This window comes from Emydura macquarii, unplaced genomic scaffold (genome assembly GCF_026122565.2).
Source record: "Emydura macquarii macquarii isolate MOO-44397 ecotype Brisbane River unplaced genomic scaffold, CSIRO-AGI_Emac_v2 contig_807, whole genome shotgun sequence".
In the NCBI taxonomy this organism is placed as follows: Eukaryota; Metazoa; Chordata; order Testudines; family Chelidae; genus Emydura; species Emydura macquarii.
In genome coordinates this window covers 156,419-182,268 of record NW_027130944.1, presented here as the reverse complement: position 1 = coordinate 182,268, position 25,850 = coordinate 156,419, and the positions used below count along the sequence as shown (strand labels likewise).

Below are 25,850 nucleotides of genomic sequence, written 5' to 3'. Positions count from 1 at the left end.
TACAATGGGCCACACTCAGAAGTGGAGGGCCAGAGAGGGTGTTTGTGAGAAGGTTAGAATTGCAGAATCACACAGTGCAGAAGGAGACTAAGGAACTCATAGCCACAAGATATCAATGGGGTCAAGTCTGTAGTAGGATTCAAAGATGGAATAAATGTTTATATGTGGAAACAGAAAATCCAATTACAGTAGTGGGGATTTAAAAAAAAAATGATTTTGGCGTGCTATTATGCTTCCTGATTTACACCATAAAATACACCTAAGTTAGGAAGAAACTTTCCATGGGAGTAGGTTATCTCACAGCTGTCTACAGCAGGGCTTCTTCTACCTTCCTCTGAAGCATCTGGCACTGGGCACTTGATACTGGGCTAGATGGACTATAGATCTGATGCTGTCTGGTAATGCCTATCTTCCTGTTGGTCATGACTATCTTCCATGCCCAGACAGACCAATGGTCTAGCTAGCCCAGTATCCTCTCTTCCGACATTTAACAATGGCAGATGTTTCAACAGAATGAATAGAACAAATAACCATAAGGGTAAATCCAAGATATTTCTTGAGCGCTAAGAAGTCTCTAGACTTGCACTGAGAGCAGAATGATGTCTCGTTCAATATCATCTAGTCTCCTGTTATTTTTCTTTTCAGGAAATAAAGTTCAAAATTCCTTGAGCCTGCCAAGTGCATCATGTCAGCTGTCAATGATACCAAATTCCAACGTGCAGTGATCCTTCTCACCGGAATACCTGGGCAGGAAAAATTCCATGTCTGGATTTCTATCCCCTTCTGCTTAATATACATTATTTCCATATTAGGAAATTCAGTCATTTTATTCATTATAAAAATAGATCCAAAACTCCATGAGCCCATGTACATTTTCCTTTCCATGTTGGCCATCACAGACATTGGCATATCGGTATCCACCCTACCAACTGTACTGAGCATATTTTGGTTTAACTCTAGGGAGATTAGCTTCAATGCCTGTTTTGCCCAGCTGTTCTTCATCCACTGGTTTACGTTAATTGAATCCTCTGTGCTCTTGTCGATGGCCTTTGACCGCTTTGTTGCAATCTGTAACCCACTGAGATATGATTCCATATTAACAGCACCCAGAATAGCCAAGATGGCATTGGTGTCTCTGTTAAGAGGGGTGGCCCTCATATTCCCACTCCCCATTCTCTTGAAACAGTACCAATACTGTCATGCCAATGTCCTCTCCCATTCCTACTGCCTGAACCAGGAAGTCATGAAGATGGCTTGTTCGGATATCAGAGCCCACAGCATCTACAGCTTCTTTGGAACACTCGCTTCACTGGGATTGGACATCCTGCTTATCCTCCTATCCTATGTGATGATCCTCAAGGCAGTGCTGAGCATCACGTCCCACGCAGAGCGCCTCAAGGCCCTGAACACCTGCGTCTCCCACATCTGCGTCGTACTCCTCTTCTACATGCTATCGATTAGCTTGTCTGTGATACACAGATTCGTGAAGAACCTTTCTCCATTGGTTCAGACTGTCATGGGCAACGTCTATTTGCTGGTCCCACCCCTGATGAACCCAATCGTGTATAGTGTAAAAACCAAAGCCATTCGTGTAAGGATAATCAGAGTGTTCATCAAGTGAAGGATCATTTCATCACCCAGCTCCAGCGCTGATGACACTGAAGATGAAAAACACAAGCCACCTATTCCAATCTAGAAATTTGCAGAGGACGTGAGAGGACATGAGCTACTGATCCCCGTCACCTGCTTCTAAGGAAGGACAGCGCACTGGTGGAACTGGACAGAGGCAGGCAGCAGTATTTAGAAAGATTCTGTGTTTATGTAGATCCAGGGGATGGGTGGGATGTTATCGCATAAAGAGCTGTATCAATGTGAGCTCAGACTTTAGAATTCCTGTGGATACAGTCAGTTCAGAGAAGGAATGTGGATTTTTTGTCCCATTATCCATGACCTGTCACTGTCCCGTCTCTGGTTAAACACCCAGGGGCCATAAGAAAAGCAGTAGAGCTGTTTTGCAGTCACAGTCCTGGCCCTTCCTGAGCACTCTGGTTGCTGCGTGATCCATGAGAGCGGCACCATCTGTGAGCGGGGCTATTCCAGGAGCACGGCTGCTCACCCTTCCCTTGCGCCATCACCCAGGCGCCTGTCACTGTGTCATTTCAGACACTGGATTAAAGCAGAAGCCTTAAGAGAAGTCATTCAGGCAGCTCCCCGACCCCATGGACGGCTCTGCACAAACCACACCCCAGCCCACTGTCCTGCCCCGAAGCAGAGCAGAGCTGCCTCTGTTACTGAGGGTGTCACACACAGGAGTTTGACATGAGACTCAGGCCCAGTGTCTTTCCCCATCCTCTACATTTGTGCTGCCCCAGTCATGGAAAAGGCTGGAAACAGGTGTCAGCTGCCCAAAGAGGCACAGCCAGCTCCAAGCCCAGCCCAGTCATTCAGTGTCCATTTCAGAGAGCGTGTCAGAAACTCTTCCCTTTGAGGGTGGGAAAGGCCAGCGGTGTCAGTGACCCCCTGGTCCACGGTGTGGCCCTTTAATATCCTGGAACTTTAGGATCTGACCAAACCCTTGCAGGGGCAGCTACGGGGAGAGAGGAAGATGGTCCCAGTTGTGGAAAAGTTTTTCCTCTGGGAAATCCTAGGCTACTGCTTCTTTAAGGGCCTGAGACGGGGGCCTTATAGTGCAGGGCAGGGCCTGGCTCCCCTCATTCCCTGCCACCCGCATGAGCCGTGGGAGGCAGGGCCGGCTGCCTCTTCTCTCAGAACATGGCGACAGCAGCAGGGGAAGGACGACTGCCCTCTCTCAGCCTGGGGGAAGGGACTGAGCTACCGAGGGGGCCAGCTGGTGCGGAGCCAGGAAAGCTGCAGAGAGCCTGAACCAATGCAGAGCTCAGCAAGGAGAGAGCCTGTGTTTGGACAACAAATAGTACCCCACACAGCGGGATCTTGTTTTCAGTCTTCCAGGCTGAGAGTAAGTCACTGCAAGCATCTTAGAGGAAGGGGAAGGGTGCCTGCAGGGTACCTCAGGTGCCTCAGGATGCAGGGGGGCACTCTGGGGTGTTACCCATCAACATGGTCTTGGACAAAGCGTGCTGTGCTCTCTGAAGCTGTTACCAATGGGTAGAGGTCAGCTCACCCCCTAGGCTGCTCTACACTCAACTGAGGCTGGTGGTGAAAAGGTCAGAGAATCAAACCATTTAACTGGCTCCTTGCTCTCCCTCTTACCCACAGCACAGAGGCAGCTCTCGGGTAGCAGAAATCCAGCTGGTCCAGCTGGCAGGTTAGTCCTGTGGTTTGGGCTCTCCTCGGCAGATCAAGGTTCAAGGTTACACAGGGAGTCTGTGCCAGAGTTCGGAATTGAATGTGAGTTGCCTAAATCCTGGTTCTCTGTTGTACCCACAAGACCCTCTTTCATTTTCTTAGCCACTGGAGGGGAGCAGAAGGTCACGATCGGGAATGAAAAGAGATAAAAACTCTTCAAACTTTACTGCTCATGTTGCGCACAGCTGTGTGTGTTCCTGTCACACGTAAAAATGTCCAATCCCTTTTTTGAATCTTCCTAATCTCCTAGTCCACAGCACCTTGCGGCCTGGATTTCCACGTGTTAATTATGTATAGATTAAATAAAATATTAAGTGATCAAACTCACTCAGTTATCCTGGATCTGGATTTAGAGCAGAATTTATTATTATTTTTCAGTCTTTGCTAGGGCCAAGAGTGTGCCTAGGGATGTGAAGCAAAGAAAGCAGGATATCATCCATGAACACCTACAGGCTAAAATAGGCACTTGGATCTGGTATCTGAGGCATTTAGCATCACCAAACCGGAGACACAGATGGATGGGCCTGCAGTGAAATGAGATGCAGTAGATGGCTATACAGGGATTCCTCAGACCGGGCCTGATAATAAAACCTAGTTCTTATATAGCACATGTCATCAGGAGATTGATAAATTGAACAGTAATAAGTCACCAGCATCAGATGGGATTCACCCAAGATTTCTGAAGGAACTCAAACTTGAAATTGCAGAACTACTAACTCTGGTATGGAACTTATCATTTAAATCAGCTTCTATACCAGATGAGTGGGAAATAGCTACTGTGACACCAGTTTTTTAAAAAGGCGCCGTTACAAATCAGTAAACCTAACTTCATTACCAGACGGATTGGTTGAAACGATAGTAAAGAACAGAATTTTTATACTCGTAGATGAACATAATTTCTTGGGATGAGTCAACATGTTTTTTGTAAAGGGAAATCATGCCTCACTAATCTATCAGAATTCTTTGTGGTGGTCAACAAGCATGTGGACAAAGGTGATCCAGTGGATACAGTGTAGTTAGATTTTCAGAAAGCCTTTGACAAGTTCCCTCACCGAAGTCTATTAAGCAAAGTAAACTGTCATGGGATAAGAGGGAAGGTCCTCTCCTGGACCAGTAACTAGTTAAAAGTTAGGAAACAAAGGGTAGGAATAAACGGACAGTTTTGAGAATGGAGGTAGGTAAATAGTGGTGTCCCTGGGGTCTGTACTGGGACCCATATAGTTCAACATATTCATAAGTGAACTGGAAAAAGGATGATATAAAAAATGACAAAATTACTCAAGATAGTTACGTCCAAAGCACACTGTGAAGAGTTACAAAGGGATCTCACAAACCTGGCTGCTGGGCAACAAAATGGCAGATGAAATGGAATGTTGATAAATACAAAGCAATGAACATTGCAAAACATAATCACAATTTTGCATATAAATTGATGGGGTCTAAATTTGCTCTTAACACTCAGGCAAGTGATCTTGAAGCCGCTGTAAAAAGTTCCTTGAAAACACCTGCTCAGTGTGCAGCAAAAGTCAAACACGCTGAGAGAATGTTGCTGATCACAGAGATGGTGTGTGGATAAATACATTCAAGGTGCTCATAGGGGGCCAGGAGAAACCCTAAGGTCTGGTCTGTCTGGGATCCAAAGAGCAACGCCCCTGACCTTCGACTGCCAGAGGTTACAGCCTTACCACAGCCTCCTGTGACAGCTGGCCTTGGAGAATCCCAGTGACTCCAGGTCGTGGGTTTCTAGACAGATGTGGGGGTGCTCAGGGGTGACTGCTGATCTGCTCCTCACAGTGAGATTTAGGTGCTGGATCTCTGAGGGGAGGGTTGGATTGTCATGGGGAAGTCAAGGGTTTCAGCCCAGGCACTAGGGCTAGTCATTGGGGCTGAATGGGTCTAACTGCCAAACAATGGAGCAACGGCCACAGGGGTGTCATTTTAGATGGCCTGGATGGGAGAAAGCAGTCTCAGGGCAAAGATCAGCTTCATCCCTTGAACCTATAACCCAGACAGAGCTGAGCACGATGGTGACTGGGCATGGGCTCATACATGGAGGCTTTGAAAAAAGGCTGCTTCCGCAAGAAAGGGGCAAACAAATGGGAAGGTGATCTCTCAGAGACACAGGGAAACCAGGCTGGGTCCCTAGAGCTCTTTGTCTTCCCATGGGTTGGTTCTGTTCCTGTATCTCCAGAGCAAAATCTGTCTATCTTAGCCTATAATGATGCGTGAGATAGATGAGTGCAGACATGTTACAGTTGCTTGTTATTTTATAAACAGTTTCTCTAATGGTTTGTGCTGTCTGCTAATAAACCTATATGTTTAAAGGAGGCTGATGGTGACTGTATAGCTCTGGTCACAAGTACCCAAGGGAAGTGACTCAGGTGCCCAGTTGGAACTGCATCATGATAAACATTTGGCATAGATGTGGTACAAAATAGAATGGGACAATTGTGAGATTCCACTCCAAGACAGGAAAATACCTGGTTTAGATGGTAAAGAGATCATATGTTCTGCTTTTACCGTGAAAACCCAGATTGTTCTTGGCCTGTGGAGTGCATTTAAGCATTCAGAGTAGCAACTTTTTGAAATTGCATCCCAGATATCGATCCCCTAAACACAATGATTCATAGATTCATAGAATTTAAGGTCAGAAGGGACTATTGGACCATCTAGTCTGACCTCCTGTATTTCTGAGCCTACAGTATTTCTCCCTTTTACCCCTGTGTGAGCCCAATGGCTTCTGTTTGATTAAACTTAACTTGTTCATCTATAAAGCTTCTTTTCCAGGAAGGCATCCAGACTTCATTTTGAGATATCAGGACGATTCACCATCTCGCTTGGGAGTTTGATCCACTGGTTAATCACCCTCACTGTTAAAAATGTGAGACTAATTTCCACATATAAGTTTTCTAGCTTCAGTTTTGCACTCACGTGTACCTGTTATACTTTTCCCTGCTACATTAAAGAGCCCTACAGGACCTTGTATATTGTCCCCGTGGAGGTGCTTGTACATTGTAATCAAGTCAGTGCTCAGTCTTCCTTTGGAGAAGCTAAGCAGTTTCAGCTCTTGAAGACTCTCACTGTAAGACATTTTCTCCAGCTCATCGGTTTTATGGCTTTTCTGCACCCTCTTCAATTTTTCTATATTTTAAAATTTTGCACATCAGACCCGAATGCAGAATTCTAGCACTGGTCTCACGAATGCCATCTACAGAAGTAAAATCACCTCCCTACTTCTATTCCCTGCACCTCTTTTTACATAGCCATGGTTGGTTGGAAATGACGGAGGAGGAGAAAGAGCTGGGTGTATTAGTCAGTGCCAGGATGACTGTGAATCACCAATGTGATGGGGCCATGGACAAGTAAAGGAGCCCCTTTTATGTATCAGGTGAGACAGGGCAGTATTAATAGCATTTTACAAGGCACTGGCGAGCCTTGCTTTGGAAAACTGAGTGAAATATTGGTCACTGATATTCAAGAAACATGAATTTGGACTTGCCCCGGTGCAGAGAAGGGCTTCTGGGATGGTCAGGGCAATGGAGAACCTGTCTTACTAGGATAATGGTTGGCATTGTAGCATGCTGAGCTACCAGCCACTAGCCCCCTTCCCAGCCACTAGCTGCCAGAGAGGAAGGATGGGTCAGTGGTTAAAGTGCTTGCCTTGCACTCCGAAGAACTGACTTAATTTTCATGCTCTTCCTCAGCGTTCTTCTGTGACCTTGGACAACTCACTCTGTCCCTCTGTGCCTCCCTAATATGCATTTTAGTACAGCTAACCGTAAAGGTATACATCTAGGATCAAGGAATGCAGGCTAGGGGCTCTATCCGGGGAAGCAGTTCCTCAGAAAAGATTTGGGAGTCGTGGTGGAAAATCAACTGAACATGGGCCCCCAATGAGATGCTGTAGCCAAAAAAGCTAATACAATGCGAGATGTATAGGCAAGGGAATCTTCTGCTATGAGTAGAGAGGTTATTTTACTTGTGTATTTTGCTGGAATATTGTGTCCAGTTCTCGTGTCCACAATTCAAGAAGGATGTTGATAAAGTAAAGTGGAGTTAGAGAAGTGCCAGAACAATGATCAAAGGATAAGAAAACATACTTTCTAGAGGGAGACTCAAGGTGCTTGATCTACGTAGCTGAAAAAGGAGACATGATCACAGACTGTAAACACCTGCATGAGGAACAAATGTTTAACAATGGCCCTTCAATCTAGCACGGAAATTTATAACACGAGCTAATGGCTGGAAGCCTGAAATAAAGCACAAATTTTGAACAGTGAGAATAGTGGGAACAACTTTTACCAAGTGTCGAGGTGGATTCTCCATCACTGACAATTTTTAAATCAAGCCTGGCTGATTTTCTAAAAGCTCTGCCGCTCTACAGGCTGTCAGACCACAGCCTCACAATGCTGCCATCTGGCCGTGGCTCTGTGCATTTGTGAATTTGTACAGTGGTGTAAATAGCACAGGGTGTTGTGTTGTACACAGGTTAAAGGTTCTGAGGAGCTTGCATGCTACAATAATTGGGACTATAGCGAAGTGCCTTTGATAGATGTCAGCTCTGTGTGCCCTCTAAGGGTTGCAACACCATTCAAGTTTGGGCTGGCTGCTCCTCCATCAGGCCAGCAGGGAAGTGCTCCACCGTTACCACACCCAGCTCTCGGTGACCAGAGATGTGTGGTCCGGCAACACGAGTGAGAGAGACTCATGGTTTTAGCAAGAGCTGGTCTGGAAAACAGGATTTGATCCCACGAAAAATTTTGACCAACAGTAAAATGGATGCATGGTCCCATCTTTATTCCTCAGGGAAAAGGAAATGGACCTGCTCTACTGGAACAATCTGAGGGAAATTTCCAGGTAGGAGCTGTGTGGAATCTTTCCTGCACAGCCTGCACTCCGGGTTAGTAATGCAGGAAAGGGGGCTGCCAGGGAGAAATCTGACCCTACATAACTATTACTAGTGTGTTTTACTGCACTGCTTCAAGATTACATCTCTAGAACACCATCAGTACCACTCGGCCTCCCTCAAGTACCACCCTCAAAGGAGCCCTGTGACTCTTCTGAGCCATACACACAGCGCTAACAGCCTGGATTGCAGGAATAGAGCCTGCAGCAGAGCTTGTTCTTATGGCCAGTTTGGTGGCATCACAGAGCATCCCCTGTGATTGGCTTCCTGCAGTTTGCCATTGGACATGACGGGGTTAAAGCTGGCACACATTGAACCAATCAGCTGAAGGTCCCAGGTGGCCAAGTGGCCCCCCAAGGAAATGGGCAAACATGCTTCATAAGGACAGTTGCAGGCTGTCTGAGCAGACACTGCCTGCTGCCTGTGCAAGCTCTGCGCTGACTCCTCCTCCGTTAGGGTGCAGATCTCTGTTGGCAGCTGCTCCCCTTCTCACAGGCATTGGGTACGTTGGCAGGTTTCTCTGTCTTTAAATCTTTCAAACGCTAAGGGAAGGGTAAAGGCTGCCAGATGTTGAGATGGGCAGATGTTCTGTGCAGCGGCAGCTGATTCTGCTGGGCTATGGGTGTGACTCAGTGACGGGCTGGAGAGCAGGCAGCACTAGGTAGCTGGGGTACCCTCCACACCACGTGCCCGTGGTCCATGGGGGATCATTCCAGGTACACAGAAACCACAGATTCAATGCGAGCTCAGAATGTGAAAACCCTGATGCCCTGAGTTAGGATTTCTCAATGGGTCCCATTTCCAGAGGTGCCGTGTGCTCTGAGACTGAGAAGAGCCAATGGAATATCAGTGGGTAGTTCCCAAATCAAATCAGGTGTATTTGCTCCTGGAAATATAATCGGGAAATCCATTTTCAAACACTTTTTTCTCTGGCTTGCTCGTGAACGTAGGAATTGAGAGCTGTGTTCCTCAGTGGTAACAGGTCATATAAGGGAATGGAATTGTTCTGTATCCTGACTGGATGAGGGCTGCAGCAGTTCTATCCTGTAAGACCCTCACAGTTTCAGGGCTACCTGCATCTCTCCCCATTCTCTGGTCTTCGAATGCCAGATGTCAGCCTCGTCCCTTTCCCTCTCCTGGGGTGATATACCATGATTCTCCCATCCTCAGACTGGACTGTGGGCTGCAGCACACTATGGGTCAACTGGGCTACAATACTCATGCATTTCACTTTGAAACTGAGTTCCCACAAACCTCCATGGTAGCACTGTAACAGGTGCTGGCGTTACTGTGTACTTGACCAGTGTTTTCAACCTATGGTCCACACATTTCAAGATGTTTGCAGATTATCTGTCAGATTTGCAAAAGTATTCACATCTTCATTTGAAATTTGGTGGGGGTCTGGATATGAAAACAGTTGAGAGTCATTGTACTGGTGAGTGAGAGCCCAGGGAATGAAGTCATGAGACAACAGAACTGCTGGCTGTGTTTCAGTGAGGCATAGACATGAGGTGAAGGAAAACAGATTATAATAGTGGCTGTACGTAAATTACACCCATCACCTGTTACACGAGCGTGGCTGAAGTAACTGGCAACTCAACTGGATATTAGTGCAAAACTAGTGTTTGCACTATTCACTATTTGGGACATCAATCCCTCTCCACCCAGCTGAAGTAACCTGAAAGTGTGTTACCTGTAAGCTAACTGTCTGTGTTAGCTTGTAACTAGCCAAATATCTCCAGATCCCTTTCATGGGGAGAGTATTGGGGTCCTGCGAGGCTAAAGAGAAGCCTGTAGGATGATCGACGTCTCTGGATCTAATCAAGACTGGCCAGGCAGTCCATTCAGCTTCTCCTTCAGGGATTCTTGGGGGAATGTTTCTTAAATTAAAGTTAATAGAACCCAGTTCTGATCGAATTTACACATGTAAATCTGATGTGAGGCTGTTCCATTCAATGTTCCTGAACTCAGAACCTGGTCCTAAGAAATTATCCCATGTCCTGCAGAGAAGCAGTTGCATAATTTGGGTTCTTGGGAGTGGAGAAAATAAAAAAATATATATGAGTCAATGAAACACATTTCTAAATAACGTAAATGCAAGACAGAAAAACATAATGATAATTTTCACTATGCGCGGCCTTTGTGTATAAACATGACACAATGGGCCACACTCAGAAGTGGAGGGCCAGAGAGGGTGTTTGTGGGAAAGACAAAATTACAAAATCACACAGTTCAGAAGGAGACTAAGGAACTCATAGCCACAAGATATCAATGGGGTCAAGTCTGTAGTCGGATTCAAAGAGGGAATGAATGTTTAAATGGGGAAAAAGAAAATTCAATTATAGTAGTGCTGTTTTTCTGTTGGAGTGCTATTAAACTTCCTGATTTACACCATAACACATGTCTAAGTCAGGAGGACACTTTCCCTGGGAGTAGGTTATCTCACAGCTGTCTACTATCTACTTCTACTTTCCTCTAAATGTTCTGGTACTGGGCACTGGATACTGGGCTAGATTGACTATAGGTCTGATGCAGTCTGGTAATGCCTATCTTCCATGCTGGGTCAGACCAAAGGTCTAGCTAGCCCAGTGTCCTCTCTTCCCACGTTTATCAATAGCAGGTGATTCAATGGGAATGAATAGAACAAATAATCATTCGTGTGAGTCCCAGGCTATGTTTTTGGTGATGTTTCTTGAGCTCCAAGAAGTCTCTAGACTTGCACTGAGAGAAGAATGATGTCTCCTGTTACTTTCCCTTTCAGGAAGTAAATGGTTCAAAATTACTTGGACCTGCCAAGTGCATCATGTCAGCTGTCAATGACACCAAATTCCAACCTGCAGTCATCCTTCTCACTGGAATACCTGGGCAGGAAAAATTCCATGTCTGGATTTCTATCCCCTTCTGCTTAATGTACGTTATTTCCATAGTAGGAAATTCAGTCATTCTATTCATTATAAAAACAGATCCGACTCTACATGAGCCCATGTACATTTTCCTTTCCATGTTGGCCATCACAGACCTTGGCTTATCAATATCCACCCTACCAACCGTACTCAGTATATTCTGGTTTAATTCTAGGGAAATCAGCTTCAATGCCTGTTTTGCTCAGCTGTTCTTTATCCACTTGCTTACGTTAACTGAATCCTCTGTGCTCTTGTCAATGGCCTTTGACCGCTTTGTTGCGATCTGTAACCCACTGAGATATGATTCCATAGTAACCCCACCCAGAATAGCCAAGATGGGACTGGTGTCTCTGCTAAGAGGAGTGGTCCTAATATTCCCACTCCCTATTCTCCTGAAACAGTACCGATACTGTCATGAGAACATCCTCTCCCATTCCTACTGCCTGAATCAAGAAGTCATAACGATGGCTTGTTCTGATATCAGAGCCCACAGCATCTACAGCTTCTTTGGAACACTTGCTTCACTGGGGTTGGACGTCCTGCTCATCCTCCTATCTTATGTGATGATCCTCAAAGCAGTGCTGAACATCGCGTCCCATGCAGAGCGCCTCAAGGCCCTGAACACCTGCGTTTCCCATGTCTGTGTTGTCCTGATCTTCTACAGCCCAGAGATTGGCTTATCTGTGATACACAGATTCGTGAAGAGGTCTTCTCCCTTGTTTCAGAGTCTCATGGGCAACGTCTATTTACTGGTCCCACCCCTGATGAACCCAATTGTATACAGCGTAAAAACCAAATCCATTCGTGCGAGGATAATCAGGGTGTTCGTCAAGTGAAGGGTCAAGTCATCACCCGGCTCCAGCGTTGATGACAAGTGAGATGAAAAACACAAGCCACCTATTCCATCCTAAACACTTCCAGAGGACATGAGAGGACATGAGTTACTGATCCTAGTCGCCAGCTGCTAAGGAAGGACAGCACACTGCGGGAATGGGACCAAGGCGGGCAGCTGTATTCAGAAAGACTTTGTGTTTATGTAGAGGCAGGACATGGGTGGGATGCTATCACATAAAGAGCTGTATCAGTGTCAGCTCAGACCTCAGAATTTCTGTGAATACAGTCAGTACAATACAGAGAAGGAAACTGGATGTTTTGTCCCATTGTAATTGATCTCTCACTGTCCCGTCTCTGGTTAAACACCCAGGAGCCATCAGAAAAGCTTTAGAGATGTTTTGCAGTTGCTATCCTGGCCCTTCCTGAGCACTCTGGTTGCTGTGTGATCCATGAGATCTGTGAGTGGGGTATACCAGGGGCACGGTCGCCCACCCTTTCCCTGCACCCTCACCCAGGCACTTGTGACTTTGTCATTTCAGACATTGGATTAAAGCAGGAGCCTTAAGAGAAGCCATTCAGGCCACCCTCCTACCCTATGTATGTCTCTGCACAAAGCACCCCCCAACCCACCTCCTGCCCCCGGCAGAGAAGAACTGCATCACAGGAGTCTGAAAAGGGACTCAGGCTCAGATTCCCTCCTCAACCCCTACATTTTTGCTGCCCCAGCCATGAAAAGGGCTGGAAATGGGCCTCAGTTACCCAAATGAGGCACAACCAGCTCCTAGCCCAGCCCAGCCATTCAGTGGCCATTAGAGGGGGTGTGTCGGGGATTCTCCCCTTTGAGGGAGAGTCAACCTCTGTTCCACAGTGTAGATGTTTAATGTTCCTGGGACTTTAGGAGCTCACTGAGGACAAAGAGGGACTGCGCTCCTGAGGGGGCCAGCTGGCGAGGTGCCAGGAAAGCTGCGGTGAGCCTGAACCAACGCAGACCCCAGCAAGGAGAGCGGGGGGTTCCTGGGCAATGGAGGAGGATGAGGCGCAGGCTAAGAGAGCCTGTGTTTTGGAGAACAAATATGACCCCACACAGGGGGATCTTGTTTTTAGTCACACAGGGTGAGAGTAAGTCATTGCAAGGACCTTAGAGGGAGGGGCAGGGTGCCTGCAGGGTACCTCAGGCCACATGGGGCAGCCTGGGGTGGTACCCGTCTGTGGGTACTTGGACAGAGCCTCCTGTATTCTGTGAAGCTGTTGTCAATCGGCAGAGTTCAGCTCACCCCGAGGCTTCTCTAAACTCCACTGAGGCTGGTAAGGAACAAGTCAGAAAATCAAACCCCTGTAACTGGGTTCTTGCTATCCCTGCTCCACACAGTGCAGGGGGCAGCTCTGGGACAGCAGGAATCCAGCCGGTCCAGTTGGCAGGATGATCCTGTGGTTTGGGCTGTGCTCTGCACATCAAGATCCAAGGTCATACAGGGAGTCTGTGCCAGAGCTCAGAATTAAATGTTAGTTGCCTAAATCCTGGTGCCCTGCCTTACCCACAAGACCGTCCTTCCTTTTCTCAGCCACAGGACAGAAGCAGAAGGTCATGATCAGGAACTTAAAGAGATAAAAACTCTTTTAACTTTTCTGCTCCTTTGCACACAGCTGTGTGTGTTCCTGTCACATGTAAAAATGTCCAGTCCCTTTGTTGAACCCTCCTAATCGCCTAAGCAACAGCACCTGATGGCCGGGATTTCCACATGTTAATTATGCATAGCTTAAATAAAATATTAAGCGATCAAACTCACTCAGTTATCCTGGATCTGGGTTTAAAGCAGAATTTATTATTATTTTTCAGTCTTTGCTAGGACCGGGAGTCTCCTTCGGGATGTGAAGCATAGAAAGCAGGACATGATTCCTGAGCACCTACAGGCTAAATAGGCCCTTGGATCTGGCATTTAGCAGCACCAAAGCCATACCCCTGCTGTGGGATGGGACACAGTAGTTGGCTATACAGGGATTCCTCAGACAGGGCTTAATAATAAAACCTAGCTTTTATGTAGCACATGTTATCAGGAGATTGATAAATTGAACAGTAATAAGTCACCAGGAATGGATGGGATTCAGCCAAGATTTCTGAAGGAACTCAGACTTGAAATTGCAGAACTACTAACTCTGGTATGGAACTTATCATTTAAATCAGCTTCTGTACCAGATGAGTGGGAGTTAGCTAATGTGATGCCAGTTTTTTAAAAAGTCTCCATTACAGATCGGTAAACCTAACTTCATTACCAGACAAATAGGTTGAAACTAGAGTAAAGAACAGAATTTTTACACTCATAGATGAACATAAATTCGTGGCAAGAGTTAACATGTCTTTTGTAAAAAGTAATCATGCCTCAGTAATCTATCGGAATTCTTTGTCAACAAGCATGTGGACAAAGGTGATCCAGTGGATACAGTGTACTTAGATTTTCAAAAAGCCTTTGACAAGGTCCCTCACCAAAGGCTCTTAAGCAAAGTGAAATGTCATGGGATAAGAGGGAAGGTCCTCTCGTGATCCAGTAACTAGTTAAAAGTTAGCAACCAAGGGGTAGGAATAAACAGTCAGTGTTGAGAATGGACATAGGTAAATAGTGGTGTCCCCCTGCAGTCTTTATTGGGACCAGTATAGTTCAACATATTCATAACTGATCTGGAAAAAGGCTGATTCAAAAAATGACACAAAATTACTCAAGATAGTTAAGTTCAAAGTAGACTGCGAAGAGTTACAAAGGGATCTCACAAAACTGGGTGTCTGTGCAACAAAATGGCAAATGAAATTGAATGTTGATAAATGCAAAGTAATGCACATTGGAAAACATAATCCTAATTCTGCATCTAAAATGGCAAGATATCTTGGAGCCATTGTACAAAGTTCTCTGAAAGCACCTGCTCAGTGTTCAGCAAGAGGCAAAAAATCTAGAAGAATGTCGGGAATGATTAGGAAAGAGATAGATAATAGGGAAATCAACTCACAGGAAAGTGACGTATATTTGCTATCATTACCCCACAGGCCCGTGTCAGAGCTGGGATTAGAACCAATGGACTTGTCCACTGTTCTATCCAATAGGTCACACTGTCTCTCTATATCGCTGGGTGGGATGCCTGTGGCAGCTGTTTAACTACACTCACAAGTCAGTGCAGTTGAATAGTGTGAGGCACACAGGAGCTGGGCTCTGTCTATGGCAATCAATAGCCTCCAGCGTTAACCTCTGTGGATATCCTTGTATTCTTTTTCCCATTTAGCTGCGACGCAGAATCATATTATATGATGGGCCTGAATCTTCCATAGCAACAGCCCTCGTGTTGCTCTATAAACCTGTGCAAAATGGGCGCAAATGCTACCTAGAGCAAGGGATGTATTTTACAGAGGGATTGTGGGGAGCAGTCCAGAGAATCCAACCCTTGTAACTGCCTCCTTGCTATTCCCTCTCTCCACAGCATAGGGGGCAGCTCTGGGTTAGAGAGAATCCAGCCAGTGAAGCTGGGAGGCTGGTCTTCTCGTTTGGACTCTGCTCTGCATGTCAGGAGAGCTCAGTTTCATTCTCTTGCCCAGTATCAACATGGACAAGCCACAGACTGTCTCTGAGCCTCTTCACAAGTGAATAATAGCCTTGGCCTGCCTCGCCTCATAGATGTGGTGTGTGGATATATACACTGAAGGTGTTCAGAGGGGGCCAGGAGAAACCCTAAGATCAGGTCTGCCAGGGGTCCAAAGAGCAACGCCCCTGACATTTGGCTCCCAGAAGCCACAGCCTTACCACAGCTTCCTGTGACAGCTGGCCTCTGAGATTCCCAGTGACTCTAGTCCCTGGGTGTCTGAGCAGGTGCGGGGGTGCTCAGGGTGACTGTTGATCTGCTCCCCACAGTGATGTTTTGGTGATGTATTTCTGAGGGGAGGGTTGGAGTGTCACGGGGAAGCCAAGGGTTTCAGGCCAGGAACCAGACTGGTCTTCTCATGCCAGTGTGGCTGAATGGGTCTAACTGCCAAAAAAGGAGCAATGGCCATGGGGGAGTCATCTTAGATGGCCTGGCTGGGAGGAAGCAGTCTCAGCGCAAAGGTTAGCTTCATGCCTTGGGCCTGTCACACAGACAGAACTGAGCACGATGGTGACTTGTCAGGCTCACACAGGGAGGTTTTGAAAAAAGGCTGCTTGCTCAAGAAAGGGGCAAACAAATGGGAAGGTGCTCTCTCAGAGACACAGGGAAAACAGTTGGACTCCCAAGAACTCATTGTCTTCCCACGGGCTGGTTCTGTTCCTGTATTGCCAGAGCAAATCCTGTCTAAGTTACCTGTAGTGATGTGTGAGGTAGATGAGTGCAGACATGTGACAGATGCTTGTTATTTTATAACCATTTTCTCTAATGCTTTGTGCTGTCTGCTAATAAACCTACATGTTTAAAGGAGGCTGGTGGTGACTGTATAGCTCTGGTCACAAGCACCCGAAGGGAAGAGATTCAGGTGTCCAGTTGGACCTCCATCGTGATAACCACTTGGCATAGACGAGTTGTTGTACCCAGCTCTAAGAGTGGGTCAATTGTGAGATTCCACCACAAGACAAGAAAATAACTGGTTTAGATGGTAACGAAACCATATGTTCTGCTTTTACCGTGACAACCCAGATTGTTCTTGGCCAGCCTATCTTCCTGTGGAGTGCATTTAAGCATTCAGAGCAGCAACTTTCTGAAATTACATTCTAGATATTGATCCCCTCAAGACAATGACTCATAGATTCATGGTATTTAATGCCAGAAGGGACCATTGGATCATCTAGTCTGACCTCCTCTATTTCAGAGCCTATGGAATTTCTCCCATTTACCCCCGTATTAGCCCAATGACTTGTGTTGGATTAAACTTAACTTGTTCATCTATAAAGCTTATTTTCCAGGAAGGCATCCAGACGTCATTTGGAGATATATGAGGAAAATTCACAATCTCCCTTCGGAGTTTGATCCACTGGTTAATCAACCTCACTGTTAAAAATGTGAGACTAATTTCCAAATATACGTTTTCTAGTTTCAGTTTTGCAGCCACTGGTTAGTGTTATACCTTTCCCTTCTAAGTTAAAGAGCCCTTTACAGTCTTGTATTTTGTCCCTGTGGAGGTGCTTGCTCACTGTAATCAAGTCAGTGCTCAGTCTTCCTTTGGAGAAGATAAACAGGTTCAGCTCTTGAAGACTCTCACTGTAAGACATTTTTTTCATCTCTTCAATAATTTTTGTTGCTCTTTCTACACCCTCTTCAATATTTCCATATTTTAAAATTGTGCGCATCAGACCCGAATGCAGAATTCCAGCACTGGTCTCACGAATGCCATCTACAGAAGTAAAATCACCTCCCTACTTCTATTCCCTACACCTCTTTTTATATAGCCATGGTTAGTTCGAAAGGACAGAAGAGGAGAAAAAGCTGAGTGTATTAGTCAGTGCCAGGATGACTGTGAGTCACCAATGTGATGTGGCTGTGAACAAGGCAAACGAGCTCCTAGAATGTGTCAGATGAGACAGGAAAGCATTAACAGCATTATACAAGGCACTGGCGAGACCTCCTTTTGGAAAACTGAGTGAATTATTAGTGACTGATTTTCAAGAAACATGAACTCGGACTAGCCCAAGTGCAGAGAAGGGCTCCTGGGGTGGACAGGGCAATGGAGAGTTGTCTTACTAGGAGAATGGTTGGTAATGTACCATGCTGAGCTGCCAGTGGTCCCCTCCCCAGCCACTAGCCGCCAGAGAGGAAGGATGGGTCAGTGGTTAAAGTGCTCACCTCGCACGCTGAAGAACTGGCTTCTTTTCCATGCTCTTCCACAACCTTCTTCTGTGACCTTGGACAACTCACTCTGTCCTTCTGTGCCTCCCTAATATGCATTTTAGCACAGGTAACTGTAAAGGTATACACCTAAGATCAAGGAATGCAGGCTGCAGGCTCTATCCTTGGAAACAGTTCCTCTGAAAAGATTTGGGGGTCAATGTGAAAAATCAGCTGAACATGGGCCCCCAATGCGATGCTGGAGGCAAAAAAGCTAATGCGATATGGGATGTGTAAGCAGGGGAATCTTCAGCTATGAGTAGAGAGGTTATTTTACCTCTGTATTTAGCACTGGGGTGAGGATTGCTGGAATAATGTGTCCAGTTCTTGTGTCTACAATTTAAGAAGGATGTTGATAAACTAGAGAGGGGCTAGAGAAGGGCCACAGCAATGATCAAAGGATTAGAAAACATGTCTTCTAGAAGGAGACTCAAGGTGCTCGACCTATGTAGCTGAACAAAGAGATTTAATCACTGTTTGTAAGCACCTGCATGAGGAAAAAATGTTTAACAATGACCCTTCAATCCAGCACATAAAGTTATAACACAATCTAATGCCAGGAAGCTGGAAATAAAGCATACATTTTGTACAGGGAGAGTAGTGGGAACAACTTTTACCCAGGGTCATGATGGATTCTCCATCCCTGACAATTTTTAAATCAAGGCTGGCTGATTTTCTAAAAGCTCTGCTCTAGGCATTACTTTGGGGATGTTCTCTGGCCGGTGCTATACAGGCTGTCAGACCAGAGGCTCACAATGCTAACATCTGGCCGTGGGCTCTGTGTATTTTTGAATTAGTACAGTGGTGTAAATAGAGCTTCCTGACTGCATAGGCATTTTGTCTTGTGAATTAGTTAAAGGTTGTGAGGAGCTCGCATGCTACAATAATTGAGGACATATCGAAGTGCCTTTGGTAGATGTCAGCTCTGTGTGAGCTCTAAGGCTAATTTGGGCCATTAGCTGGAGAACCTGACGTCTTTCCAACACCCCTTGGTGATGAAGACAGTCATTAGCGCAATGTTCTTTTTCAAGGGGTTCTGGGCCCCTCCCACAGCTCTGCATTCAAAGGGGGAATCAGGACGTGCTGTAAGAGAGAAAAGGATCTGGAGTGTGTTGCTGGGCAGTCCCTGTGTCTGACCCTGATCCCCCACATGCTCCAGGAATAAGGAGAGCTGTTCTAGTGACGGAGACACACCTGAGACCCTGGATCCAAGTTTCCAATATCACAAAGTTTAGGACTAACTCAATGGGGGGGGGTTGCTTGGGTTCAATATAGAGCTAGCAGAAGGCGTTTGGAGCTGGGGTTGATTCATGCCTATGTCTGCTTGGATTGTGTATGTGTCATACCTGGAGCTATGAGTTGTGTCTCAGGAATGCAGGGAATCTTCCAGCCAGTCCTGACAACAGGAGGCTCTGTGTCCCACAGGACATGGCAACAGTGTCTCTGCCCCTGATGGCCTCGGTGACCAATAACTAATCTTCAATACTTTTCTTTTCAGCGCTCAGCCTGAGATGCGGCCAGCAGCACCAACTCTTGTGATTTGACTGGGAGTCTCGCACTATTTCCTATTTTTTTTTAAGACCCAACTGATGGGATCCAGAAGCTGCATGGGAATTTCAGCTTTCAAATTTATTCAAAAAGTTTTTATTTAAAAATAAGTTGCACTAAAGCGAGAAAACATGATGCAGCTGGCTCAGAAACCAGAGGCAAATGAAAAAGAACCCCAAATAGTATATTTTAAAATCTGGCTATTTAAACCCATCCCATCATTTTTAACACGTGTGACCCATAATTTTTGAATGGGGCTGGTGATTCCTCAGACCAAATTTAAAAGATCTGCTCTAGTTGAGGCACAAGGCACTGGGCTCAGCCCCAGAATTCCCTGAGTAAAACTCTCTGGCCTGGGTCTTGCACAAGCTCAGTATAGATGATTGTGACAGATCTTTATGGCCTTAATACAACAGAATGTGGATGCAAAAAGTCTGAAATCCTGCAGATCACTGGCCAATGGAAAATGGTAGCCTTGAGTCTTCGGTGTGTCAGATTTCCTACCTGTAATAATGCCAATAGTTTTCTTGGCAGTATTGAAGGGAAAAAAAGATTGTGTCCTCTATCCCGCAATGAGCTCATGCAGGCTATAGACCTAAAACCTGACATTCCAATATGAGGGACTGCAGCTGCCAATACTGATGCAATGTACTGGGAAATATTTGCACACTGTATACCCCCTAGAGACAGTGACGGACTGATTCTGATAACTCTCAGTGTGATACTGATAACTAGAATTGTTTTCATTGCAGGCTTCTGTAAAGGCAGCTGGACAATAGCATCACACCCCACACGTCATCTTCCATCAACAGTAGCTTCAGTCCTTCCAGCTTCATCTTGACTGGAGTCCCTTGTCTGAAATTAGCCCATCTTTGGCTGGCGTTCCTTCTGTGCTCATTGTACCTGTTTTCTGTTCTCAGGAATCACAGCATTGGTTGTATCATTGAAGACAAGGAAAGCCAGTAGGCCAAGTTTGAGTGGGAGGATTTGCGACCCCATGAGTGATTGGGGTTGCCAGTGGGCGAAAGGAGTTGCAACACTGTTCAAGTTTCGGCTGGCTGTTTCTCTATCAAGTGAGAAGAGAAGTGCTCCACCGTTACCACACCCAGCTCTGCTTGACCAGAGATGTGTGGTCCGGTAACACTAGTGAGAAAGGTTCAGGTTTTGAGCAAGAGCTTGTCTGGAAAACAGATGATTTTACACCTCCAAATTTTGATCCACAGTAAAATGGATGCATGGGTCCCCCTGTATTCCTTAGGGAGAAGGGAGGGAACATTCCCTACTGGAACAATCTGAGGAATATTTCCAGATAGGAGCTGTGTGGAATCTTCCTTCCCAGCTTGCACCCTGGGTTTGAAATGTAGGAAAGGGGGCAGCCGGGGAGAACTCTAACCCTACATAACTATTACTAGTGTGTTTTACTTGCACTGCAGTAAGATTACAGCTGTAACAACATCATTGGTCCCACTCAGCCGTCCTCGGGGGAGCACTGTGACTCCTCTGATCCATACGCACAGCACTGACAGCCTGGATTGCAGGAATAGAGCCTGCAGTGGGGTTTAAGCTGCTGTCCAGGTTGATGACATCACTGCATATCCCCTGTGATTGGGCTTCCTGCAGTTTGCCATTGGCCGTGATGGGATTAAAGATGGCACACTATGAACCAATCAGCTGAGGGTCCCAGGTGGCCAAGTGGCCCTCAAGGATGTGGGCAAACATGCTTCATAAGGACAGTTGCAGCCTGTCTGAGCAGACACTGCCTGCTGCCCGTGCAAGCTCTTCGCTGATTCCTTTTCCGTTAGGGTGCAGATCTCTGTTGGCAGCTGCTCCCCTTCTCACAAACATTGGGTACGTTGGCAGGTATCTGCGTCTTTAAATCTTTCAAATGACAAGGGAAGGGTAAAGGCTGCCAGCTGTTGACATGTGCAGATGTTCTGTACAGCGACAGCTGACTCTGCTGGGCTGTGGGTGTGACGCAGTAACAGGGACTGGAGAGCAGGCAGCACTAGTTAGCTGGGGATTCCTCCCCCTTTGCCCTGTTTATAGGGGATCATTCCAGGTACACAGAAAACCCAAATTCCAAAGGAATTTGAAGTGTGAAAACCCTGATGCCCGGAGTGAGGATTTCTGAACAGGTCACATTTCCAGAGGTGCCCTATGCTCTAGGCCAGAGAAGGGCCCATAGAATATTAGTAGGTAGTTCCGAAAGCACCTCAGGTTTATTTGCTCATGAAAATATCATCAGCAAATCTATTTTCAAACATTTCCTTCTCTGGTTAGATAGTGAACGCAGGAATTGAGATCTTTGTTCCTCTGTAGTTAGAGGTCATATAAAGCAAATGGAATTGCTCAGTTTCCTAACAATATGAGGGCTCCAGATGTTCTGCCCTGTAAGACCCCGCACAGTTTCAGGGCTACCTGAATCTCTGCCCCCTCTCTGGTGTCAGCCTCATCCCTTTCCCTCTCCTGGAGTGGAATCACACCAATCTCCCACCCTCAGACTGGGCCCTGGGTTTCAGCACGCTGTGGGCCAACTGGGCTTGAATACTTTTGCATTCCTCTTTGAAATCGACTTCCCACAAACCTCCATGGTAGCACTGTAACAGGTGCTGGAGTTACTCTGTACTAGACCTGTGGTTTCAACCTGTGGTCCACTCATTCCAAGAGGATTGCAGATTATCTGTTATATTTCCAAAGGTATTCACACCTTCATTTGAAATTTGGTAGTGATCTGGAAGTGAAAAGAGTTGAAAGCCACTATACTATAAAGTGAAAGCCCAGGGAATGAAGACTGTATATGCTGGTCCCAGTTCCTGTACCACTCGGGATAAAGGCTGCAGATTGACATCACAGAACCTGAGGAGAACCTGTCAGCTACATACCCAAGTATAGAGGAGTGAATAGCTGCAAAGGATTCCCCAGAGTTTTGTTTCCTGAGAAGCGATTGAATGAGGGCAAATAGGCTGCAATCTCTTCAACTTCGAAAAAAATCCAAATGACACACAGTACATTTTTGGTCCCCCTATAACTTGAGAAATCATTTCTGAAAGATCAGAGGGAAAAGAATGGGTTTACATGTGTGTTGTAAAGAATAGATGTATAAATGTTATGCCTAAACTTTTCATTGTCATACATTTATTACAAACCAAACTTTCATTCTATGTATATCTATGGAAAGCCAGCCACAGTCGTGTTGGAATCTGTACAGGAAGTAGCAGGGGTATCTTTACTAATTAATGACTTTAGCTGTAGAAAGTATTTCAGAGGTATTCCAAATACTCTTTGCAATGTTTTTTTGCTATTAACTCTTTATTCAGTGAGCAGTTGAATGACACTGTCTCCTGCTAACTGACCAGAGGCTGTTTCTAGCACTTACATTCAGAATCGTGCACACAATAACTCTGCAGCACTTGTGCCACACTTTCCAAAAAGTCATGAGACAGCAGAACTGCTGTCTGTGTTTCAGTGAAGCATAGACATGAGGTGAAGGAGAACAGATTATAATAGTGGCTGTACGTAATTTACACCCATCACCTGTTACACGAGCGTGGATGAAGTAACTTGCAACTCAAGTGGATATTAGTACAAACCTAGTGTTTGCACTAGTCACTCTTTGGGACATCAGTCCCCCTCCACCTCACTGAAGTAACTGTCTGTGTTAGCTTGTAACTTGACAGATATCTGCAGAACCCTTTTACTGGGAGAGTATGGGGGTCCTGTGAGGCTAAAGAGAAGGCTTTTCAGTCAATACTGGCCAGGCAGAGCATTCAGCTTCTCCTTCAGGGATTCTTGGGGGAGAATTTCTTAAATGAAAGTTAATACAGCCCAGTGTTGCTCGAGTTTACAAATGTAAATTTGATGTGACGCTGTTCCATTCAGTGTTCCTGAACTCAGAACCTGGTCCTAAGATACTCTCCCATGTCCTGCAAAAAGGCAGTTGTGTAATATGGGTTTTCAGGAGTAGAGAAAATAACTAAAATATATAAGTCAATGAAACACATTTCTTAATAACATAAATGTAAGACAGAAAAATATAATGATCATTTTCACTATGAGTGTCCCTTGTGTATAAACACGATACAATGGGCCCCACTCAGAGGTGGAGGGCCAGAGAGGGTGTTTGTGGGAAGGTAAGAACTGCAAAATCACACAGTGCTGAAGCAAACAAAGGAGCTCATAGCCACAAGATATCAATGGGGTCAAGTCTGAGGTAGGATTCAAAGAGGGAATAGATGTTTATATGGGGAACCAGAAAATCCAATTACAGTAGCAGGGATTTTCTTTAAAAAGGGTTTTGGATTGCTATTAAACTTCCTGAATTAAACCATAAGAAATGTCTAAGTAAGTGGGAACTTTCCCTGTGAGCTTTCTACTGCAGGGCTTCTTCTACCTTCCTCTGAAGCATGTGGCATTGGGCACTGGATTCTGGGCTAGATCGACTATAAGCCTGATGCAGTCTTTTAATGCCTATTTTCCTTACTGAGTCAGAACTATGGTCTAAGTAGCCCAGTGTCACCTCTACTGACATTTACCAAGGTCATATGTTTCAGTGCGAATGAATAGAAAATATAAGCCTAAAGTGTAAATCGAAGGCTATGTTTTTGCAGGTCTTCTTTAAGCTCCTAGAAGTCTCTAGATTTACACTGAGAGCAGAATGATGTCTCGTTCAATATCATCTAGTCTCCTGTTACTTTGCCTTTCAGGAAGTAAAGTTCAAATATCCTCAGGCCTGCCAAGTGCAGCATGTCAGCTGTCAATGACACCAAATTCCAACCTGCCGTCATCCTTCTCACCGGAATACCTGGGCAGGAAAAATTCCATGTCTGGATTTCTATCCCCTTCTGCTTAATGTATATTATTTCCATATTAGGAAATTCAGTCATTCTGTTCATTATAAAAACGGATCCGACCCTCCATGAGCCCATGTATATTTTCCTTTCCATGTTGGCCGTCACAGACCTTGGCTTATCGATATCCACCCTACCAACCGTACTCAGTATATTCTGGTTTAATTCTAGGGAAATCAGCTTCGATGCCTGTTTTGCCCAGCTGTTCTTCATCCACTCCCTTACGTTTACTGAATCCTCCGTGCTCTTGTCAATGGCCTTTGACCGCTTTGTTGCGATCTGTAACCCGCTGAGATATGATTCCATCTTAACCCCACCCAGAATAGCCAAAATGGGATTGGTGTCACTCCTAAGAGGAGTGGGCGTTGTATTCCCCGGCATCATTCTCCTGAAACAGTACCGATACTGTCATGCCAATGTCCTCTCCCATTCCTACTGCCTGAACCAGGAAGTCATGAAGATGGCTTGTTCGGATGTCAGAGCCCTAAGCATTTACAGCTTCTTTGTAACACTTGCTTCACTGGGGTTGGACGTCCTGCTCATCCTCCTATCTTATGTGATGATCCTCAAAACAGTGCTGAGCATCGTGTCCCACGCGGAGCGCTTGAAGGCCTTGAACACCTGCGTCTCCCACGTTTGTGTTGTCCTGATCTTCTATACCCCAGAGATTGGCTTGTCTGTGATACACAGATTTGTGAAGAACTTTTCTCCCTTGATTCTGTCTGTCATGAGCAACGTCTATTTGCTGGTCCCACCCGTGATGAACCCAGTCGTGTACAGCGTGAAAACCAAATCCATTCGTGCGAGGATAATCAAGGTGTTCATCAAATGAAGGGTCAGTTCATCACCCAGCTCCAGCGCTGATGACAAGTGAGATGAAAAACACAATCCACCTATTCCATCCTAGACACTTCCAGAGGACATGAGAGGACAGGAACTACTGATCCCCATCACCAGCTGCTAAGGAAGGACAGTGCACTTGGGTAATAGACTGAGGCAGGCAGCAGTATTTACAAAGACTCTGTGTTTATGTAGAGCCAGGGGATGGGTGGGATGTTATCACATAAAGAGCTGTATCAGTGTGAGCTCACACCTCAGAATTGCTGTGGATACAGTCAGTACAGAGGAGGAACGTGGATGTTTTGTCCCATTATCCATGACCTGTCACTGTCCCGTCTCTGATTAAACACCCAGGGGCAATGAGAAAAGCTACAGAGCTGTTTTGCAATCACAGTCCTGGCTCTAACTGAGCACTCTGGCTGCTGAGTGATCCATGAGAGTGGCACCAGCTGTGAGCGGGGCTATTCCAGGGGCACGGCTGCCCACCCTTCCTCTGCGCCCTCACCCAGGCACCTGTGACTGAGCCGTTTTAGACACTGGATTAAAGCAGGAGCCTTAAGAGACGCCATTCACAAACCACATCCCAACCCACCGTCCTAACCCCCAGGCAGAGCAGGGTTGCCTCTGTTAGTGAGGGTAGCACACACAGGAGTCTGACAACAGATTCCCTCCCCATCCCCTACATTTGTGCTGCCCCAGCCATGCCAAAGAGGCACATCCAGCTCATAGCCCAGCCCAACCATTCAGTGGCCATTAGACGGGGTGTGTCGGGGATTCTTCCCTTTGAGGGAAATTCGACACCTGCTCAGTGGTGTA

General features: G+C 45.9%; 3 protein-coding genes across 3 annotated transcripts; all 3 read left to right on the top strand.

Moving 5' to 3' along the window:
- The first annotated feature begins 685 nt into the window (after positions 1–685).
- LOC137149691 (olfactory receptor 51G2-like) lies at positions 686–1,621 on the top strand. The gene has a single exon (XM_067543237.1). The coding sequence runs from the start codon at positions 686–688 to the stop codon at positions 1,619–1,621; it is 936 nt and encodes a 311-aa protein (XP_067399338.1).
- A 9,415-nt stretch (positions 1,622–11,036) lies between these two features.
- Positions 11,037–11,972, top strand: LOC137149689 (olfactory receptor 51G2-like). Its single transcript, XM_067543236.1, has one exon. The coding sequence runs from the start codon at positions 11,037–11,039 to the stop codon at positions 11,970–11,972; it is 936 nt and encodes a 311-aa protein (XP_067399337.1).
- A 12,118-nt stretch (positions 11,973–24,090) lies between these two features.
- LOC137149688 (olfactory receptor 51G2-like) lies at positions 24,091–25,026 on the top strand. Its single transcript, XM_067543235.1, has one exon. The coding sequence runs from the start codon at positions 24,091–24,093 to the stop codon at positions 25,024–25,026; it is 936 nt and encodes a 311-aa protein (XP_067399336.1).
- Positions 25,027–25,850: the final 824 nt, after the last annotated feature.

Bases quoted from the DNA above. Each gene is read 5' to 3' on its own strand.
- LOC137149691 (XM_067543237.1), top strand. From the start codon at position 686: ATGTCAGCTGTCAATGATACCAAATTCCAACGTGCAGTGATCCTTCTC.
- LOC137149689 (XM_067543236.1), top strand. From the start codon at position 11,037: ATGTCAGCTGTCAATGACACCAAATTCCAACCTGCAGTCATCCTTCTC.
- LOC137149688 (XM_067543235.1), top strand. From the start codon at position 24,091: ATGTCAGCTGTCAATGACACCAAATTCCAACCTGCCGTCATCCTTCTC.